Source organism: Nothobranchius furzeri, chromosome 1, assembly GCF_043380555.1.
Source record: "Nothobranchius furzeri strain GRZ-AD chromosome 1, NfurGRZ-RIMD1, whole genome shotgun sequence".
In the NCBI taxonomy this organism is placed as follows: Eukaryota; Metazoa; Chordata; class Actinopteri; order Cyprinodontiformes; family Nothobranchiidae; genus Nothobranchius; species Nothobranchius furzeri.
Window position 1 is genome coordinate 29,806,500 of NC_091741.1, and position 7,122 is coordinate 29,813,621.

A 7,122-nucleotide genomic window follows, 5' to 3' on the forward strand; every position below is an offset into this window, starting at 1 on the left:
TCGAACCCAGGACCTTCTTGCTGCAAGGCAACAGCTCTAACCACTGCGCCACTGTGCAGCCAAAAGCAGTCATCTGTACATCAAATGTCATGTTAACTATTTGATCGTTTACATCCAGGAATCATTGTGCTTCCACACAACTATTGAGCCAGAAACAACTCAGAGGCACTGCTGGGATTTGAACCCGGGATCTCCTGTTAGCACAGGTGCTTTGGCCACTAAGCTACAGCACCTGCTAAAGCAGTCCGAACCAGTGAATGGATCCCAGTGGTCCGTGCAAAGCAACATAGGATCGGATGAAACGGAGGCTAATGGCAGCTTTAATTTGAAAGTGGGCTGTGAAGATCTACAGCAGCTTAGAGAAGAGCAGCAATGTTCCTGCATGTTACACCAAAGCCTTTAGTGAACCAGTAAGACTTCTACCATCACCACCCTTTGACTCAGATGCTTTTACTGCTAGTGGTGAGTACGCAGCAGTAAGCAGGGCGAGTCCCAGACAGCCTGAGCAGGAATCTGAAAGCCAACAGGAGTATATCACATCTTCATATTTGATAGCTTAAACTATTTTTAAAGTAAATCAGGAAACGTTATTATTGAAAGTTCAAGTCCTCCAGCAGTGTCTCACAGTGGCCAGTAGAGGGGGCTGTGACTCAGAGCTAATGGCTTGCTGTCCTCTCACAGCTGCAGCTAAGATCCACCTTCTGTCCTTCGTCCTCCCTGCTGCTGCTCCTCCTCCTCCTCCTCCTCGCTGTCATCTTCCTCACTCTCGCTGTATTGGTAGTTACAGCGGTTTGTGTTTACAAAGAGGTCACTCTCATCATCTTCAGAGTCACTACCCTCATCCTCCTCTTTCTCCTCGGGCTCCTCTTGCCGCTTGTGGCTTGTTTTGTCTTGTGATGACTTCTCTGTGAATCCCTCTGGCCTAAGAGGAGGTGGAGGACATCATCAGACCAGAACACGTATGCTTTGCATCTTTATTTGTGCTCTGCTTACCAAAGCTGCTGTTTCTGCAGGTGCTGAATATGATCTTTGTAGAGAATAAAGCTGATTTCTGCCTTCACCTTCTCCCCCTCCTCAATGGGATCCACAATCACATAATCACCTGGAGAACAACATTTCAAACACTATTTAATATAAATAAAATTACTAACATTTAAATAAGGATTAGAAATAACTTATAATAACCCCTTCTGTTATTCTGTAGTAATACAGAACATTTCACGGCACGCACGTGTCTCACAGCTCCAACAGGAACACTTGCCAGGCCATTTCAGGAACCACATTAGTGCCTGCCTTGGAGAATGGACTTGCAAAAGGCCCAATAGAACCAATGGGCGGGACTTGTGTTTAACTCATGCCGATTGGGCAGAGTTGACAGTGATTTCTAAACAACACACACACACACACACACACACACACACACACACACACACACACACACACACACACACACACACACACACACACACACACACACACACACACACACACACACACACACACACACACACACACCTCTGTTATTTTCCATGAAGAAACCTAATCTGGTTAATTGAAGCAGAGATTTAAGAAAAACAAAATGCAGGAACAAACCTGACAATTAGAAACATTAATTTAAAGGGACTTTACGGAGTTTTGAATGTTTATGCTCGTGATTGCCCCCTCAGGCCAAAAGCGGAACGGCAGCTTCAATAGTAGGCTCGTGCACGAGGCGCGCATGCTGTACGTGCACACTCCTTAACGAAAATAACAGCTGAGACAGTCCCTTGTGTGTGTGTGTGTGTGTGTGTGTGTGTGTGGCCCGGAGGACAGAGGACAGGAGAACACGCAGCTAATTCAATAATTTGGTTCTGTACCTTTCTCTTCAGCACAGCAGACAAAGTGAAAAGTTGAACCCACATCTTTTTTATCTGTGAATTCAATGCCGTTCGGCGAGTCTCAAATAAAAATTTGGCCGTCTTACTGTAAAAAATATATCAATGTAAAAAAGAAACTCTAAATAAACTATGTTCACATCCAGAATCGAACCCAGGTCTTCTGCAGGAGAGTCAGACATCTTACTAGGTGTGCTAAAGCGCCAGTGACGTCCTTTGTATCTGTAACATTTATATCCTGTACAGCTGAAACAACGTTCAAAGAACGGTTCGGAGGGCGATGCCTGAGCGTGAACGCGCATGAAGCAGCCTGCTCGACCCGAGCATCTCTCTTTTTCTGTGATTTTACAGAAAAACAGGCAATCACAGTAAAAATGCCAGGGCTCATTCTACAGGACCAGGGCATTGCAGGAGAATGTATGAAGAAGACATTTATTATTTCTACACATGTTTTGGCTGTCACACTTCCATAATGCCCCTTTAAGTGAAGTTGTGGAAGAATTAACTCAATACTCCACTTGCCCAAAAGTAAGAATTTACTACATTAACTTGGCATAAAGAGAATTGACTTAAGATCTGTTTTCACTTGCATTGAATTATAAACACTCCAGTTGATTTTTTATCCGTTCTACTAAGCAGCATTTATATTGTGGTTCCTTGTTTTTTATATTGTTTTGCACTTACATGTGTATTTAATTCTTTCCCATTTTTGTATAATTACTTGACTTGTTTTTATATATATATTTTAAAATATTTTTATTGTTTGAAGACTTGTTTTCTTCTCCATTATCCCTCCTTTTGACATTGTACCTCTATTTTTACCTTATGTAATTTTATTGAGTAATCATTGTTTTACTTTTCTTTGCCTCCTTTCATTTTTCACCCTAGACTTCAATAAATAATCTGAACAAAAAGGAAAATCAAAAATGGGGATTATTCAAGCCAGCTGCCAGTCTTGCTTGAGCCCATGGGAATGGTATATGGCCTGTATTTGAATACCCCACAAGGTGCTTTACAACATAGTCATTCACCCATTCACACACACATTCACACACTGGTGGGGATGAGCTACGATGTAGCCACAGCTACACTGACAGAGGCGAGGCTGCCGAGCACTGGCGCCACCGGTTCCTCCCACCACCACCAGCAGGAAAGAGGGTTAAGTGTCTTGCCCAAGGACACAACAGCAGCGACAAACTGAGCAGGGCTCAAACCTGCAACCTGATTACCAATTACCATGACAGTGGTTATTTCAGTGACTCAACACACAAAGAAAGAAAACCTATCTGCCATTAAAAAATCATGAAAGACATTGAGAAATAGGAAAGATTTCAGAGAATAAAAAAAATATTTGCTCCTGGAACAAGTAGCAATGCTCAAAACTGGCGTGAGGTGTATTTATTTCTTTATTTTAAAAATCTCATCAGTTACCTCTCTTGATCCAGATGTTCTTACGGAACTTGGTGGGCATGCTCACCAGGAAGGTCTCGCCCTGAGCTGTGATTGTTTCATGGAGGTTGTTACCACGAGTACCAATAACCTGAGAATGTGCACAGGTACAAAATATAGATCCGAGTTAGAGAGGTACCTTTGAGTAGTTTTTAAAGCAGCTGGGAGCAAAAGCAAACATGGTTTACCTTTACAATCTGCTGGTTTTCTGTTGGGGTGACGAAGTCTTCCAGAACCTCTTTGACAACATGTTTGCGTTTGGTGGCCTGTGACATGATCTATACAGTTCAGCCAGCTAGGAATGAAGACAGAGGTCAAAAGGCAAGTAATAAATTATGTGATACAGACAACGTTTGTCGCACACTTTAAACAGACACCAGGTAATAGAATTGATCTACATTTGGCTTTTAGCTGAGCTAATATCAGCAGAATAGACTTCTTACACATTTTACCATGTGTATGTTCACCCTTAAACTTAACAAATACGAAACATTATACATATCCTTGTGAAATACTAACATGCCACATAAAAGTCGAACTAGTTAATATGACGTGGTTTTCCGAAAGTAAACAGTGCTGCGAAGCTAGCAAAGCTAGCTCAAACCAAGCTAGTGGGTATTCAACTTCCACGTAAACCACACATTTTCAATTGTCGTTGAAAACATAAAACCACCTTTTTGATCTATATCTTTAAGAGCTGGCGTGTTCTTATTTACTCTATTTTACATTAATGTGACTTTTAGCTGGATATGCTAGCATTTACGTCGCTGTAACATATTTTACACGGGTCGCGCTTTTACCTCGAAAACGAAGACGTAATGCTGTCCTGTGAGACAAAGCAGACTGTAGGAGCAAACAGTATAGCAAAAAAGAGCTTAGTAAGTCTATTCTTAATTATATGAGCGAAACCACATGCGTTTGAGTTATCTGGAAACACGCCGAAGAATTTCCGGTGTTTAACGGGGCTTATGTTTTCAGAATAAAAGCACCCATTTCTGAGTCTTACTCGTTTCCCACCTAATGATCGTGTAACAGGAAAGATTTCTGATAAACATGAATACAGTAGGAATCAAACTGTAGTTTACAAATCAGCCAACAGCCACTGTCTTACTAAGGTGGGTAATTGTGTGATTTAAAACCTTTTATTTTGTTAGCCCAAAAAAAATCTCTATTTAGTTCTTCCAGGGCTGATGTGGCTTGAATTGTGGACGGTTGAGTTTTATTTTAAAATGAGCAACGTTCACAATCACCCACATTTATAACCATTGCTACTACAGCATAAACCCTAACCACTCCTGTTTCATTGAAATATGTCCATAACCTTAGTTTACCATACCTTTTAAAATGTGTCATCACATTAGTAAAAATCAATAATACTAAATAACATAAAAACCCGATTACTGGAAAGCTCAGATATGCATTTATAAATTTCAAATACTACACTGAAAAAATGCATAACTTTTGTTTTTGCTCTCATTTTTCATGAGCTGAACTCAGACATCTGAAACTTTTTCTGCACCCACAAAACACCCATGACTCTCAAATTTTGTTCTGAAATCTGTCTACGTGTGTTAGTGAGCACTTTTCCTTTACCAAGATAATCCATCCCACCTCACAGGTGTGGCATATCAAGGGACTGATTAGACAGCATGAATAATGTGTAGCTGCACCTAGAAGTTAGATGCCACCCGCCAATAAACACGACGAAGAAGAAGGTAGTGTAGCCAGAAGGTCTTCAAGATGAAAGAATTGGAGGCAAACTGCAGAACAGTGAGTTTTTTTTCTTCCTTGGGAGCCAATATGCTACCCAGGCTTTTATTTCATTGCTTTTTGTTAAAGAGCAAGTCAACCCCTACCAGAGTCTATCTCCACTCTCACTTCCTGTTTGAAAAATGCAACAAATGCTGTTGCCTGGCAGACCGAGAAGACGGAGCTGCTAACAAATACACACACAGGCTCACGACAGCATTGTGACATCATAATGTACCAGTTTACATCATAGCATACCTCTTAGCCATTAGCGGTGGCAGATTTAAATCAAAATACAGTGCAGAGTTTTTACCTGACAATGGCACAACACTGTCAGTTTTAGGCAGAATATTTAAATTTTAACTAAGATGCACTGAAATGCCAAATTATTGACGACACGTGTCTACAGCACGATTAGACACTCGTTTATTTCGTTTATCAGCTAAAAAAGGTGATTTGGGGGTGACTTGCCCTTTAAGTCAGAAAAAGAATCTCCTCAAGCCTCCACATGGCTTCTTTTAAATAACATAGAAAGAAAAAAAACATGACACCTGGGAAAAATCAGCACCAATAGCCTACTCTGGATTCAAAGAAAAACATTAAATTCAAAAGGGTAATTACATGAACATACAATGAAAACCCATTACATCAAAACCAGTGCAATAGCCACATTTTAATCTGGTTAAAACATCACATACCAAAGTACCTTCAGACTATAGAAAAATATATTAAAGGGACAAATGGGGTATCATCCATACCACTCCGTCACACTTAGACTGCCCACAATAAAAGGACACCCACAGGATGTGGATTTCGGGGTGGAGTTGGGGCCTCTGGAGTGTCCCTCCGATATTGGTCAGGTGGCTATGAGGATGTGGCAGGCCTCCTGGGATGTGGGGAGCACTGGGTGGCTCTATAATGTTTTACAAAGACGAGTGGCTGGTCGTGGGTGGGATATTTTCCGTAAGAGGTGAGCCTGGTGGTCATGACCAGGCTGCGGCTAGGACATAGCTGCCTGAGGGGAGAAGTTGTTTCTGGTTGGTAAGTACCCAAATGGCAGGTGGGAGTGTGGAGATCTGGAGACGGTTAGGCATGTTCTTCTGAGGTTCAGCTGATACGTGGTGGAGTGGCAGACTTTGTTTCAGGCTTTGGGTGCGTTGGAGGTTACTGTTCAGTCTGAGGACATTATTGGAGGTTGCGGAGTGGCGCAGGGTGGAGGCGTTATGTTTTCTACGGGCGGTTGGAGTCTATGACAAGCTGTAGCCAGGTTTGGCTGTAGGCTTAGTGCTGCTGTGGCAGCAATACGCCGCAAGGCATCCAGCCTGCCTTACCCAAAGAAGAAGAAGGCCACCCTGAAATGTGCAGTTTGATTAAACAGCACAATGCCACAGATGTTGCAACCTTTGAGGGAGTGGGCATGCTGACTGCAGGAATGTCTACCAGAGCTGTTGTCCATGAAACGAGTGTTCATTCTCTACCATAAGCCGTCTCCAAAGGCGTTTCAGAGAATTTGTACATCCAACTAGTACATCCAAGCGGCCTCACACAATCAGACCACGTGTGACCACACCAGCGCAGGACCTTCACATCCAGCATGTTCACCTCCATAATCGCCTCAGACCAACCAGCTGGACAGTTGCTGCAACAATCGGTTTGCATAACCAGAGAATTTCTGCACAAACTGTCAGAAACCATCTCAGGAAAGCGCATCTGCATGCTCGTCATCCTCATCGGGTTCTGGACCTGACTGCAGTTTGTTGTCGTAATCGACTTAAGTAGACAAACACTCACATTCAATGGCTTTTGACACGTTGGAGAGGCATTCTGTTCACAGATAAGTCCCGGTTTATACTGTTTAGGGCAGATGGCCGACTGCGTGTGTGGCATCATGTGGGTGAGCGGTTTGCTGATGTCAACATTGTGGAACGAGTGGCCCATGGTGGCGGTGGGGTACTGGGATGGGCAGGCGTGTGTTATGGACAACAAACACAGGTGCATTTTATTGATGGCAGTTTGAATGCAGAGAGGTACCATGGCGAGATCCTGAGGC

The 7,122-nt window shown here is 42.7% G+C and overlaps 1 protein-coding gene across 1 annotated transcript; it reads right to left on the minus strand.

Moving 5' to 3' along the window:
* Positions 1-458: 458 nt before the first annotated feature.
* Positions 459-4,266, minus strand: eif1ad (eukaryotic translation initiation factor 1A domain containing). The gene is made up of 5 exons (XM_015952785.3): positions 4,124-4,266; positions 3,512-3,618; positions 3,306-3,414; positions 994-1,102; positions 459-922 (listed from the first exon to the last, which is right to left on the minus strand). The coding sequence occupies exons 2-5, from the start codon at positions 3,596-3,598 to the stop codon at positions 688-690; spliced, it is 540 nt and encodes a 179-aa protein (XP_015808271.3). The 5' UTR covers positions 3,599-3,618; positions 4,124-4,266; the 3' UTR covers positions 459-687.
* Between the last annotated feature and the right edge of the window lie 2,856 nt (positions 4,267-7,122).

Bases quoted from the DNA above. Each gene is read 5' to 3' on its own strand.
- eif1ad (XM_015952785.3), bottom strand. From the start codon at position 3,598: ATGTCACAGGCCACCAAACGCAAACATGTTGTCAAAGAGGTTCTGGAA. The intron at 3,415-3,511 runs GTAAACCATGTT...GCACATTCTCAG, and splicing joins AAAACCAGCAGATTGTAAAG to GTTATTGGTACTCGTGGTAA. The intron at 1,103-3,305 runs GTAACTGATGAG...GTTGTTCTCCAG, and splicing joins GAACATCTGGATCAAGAGAG to GTGATTATGTGATTGTGGAT.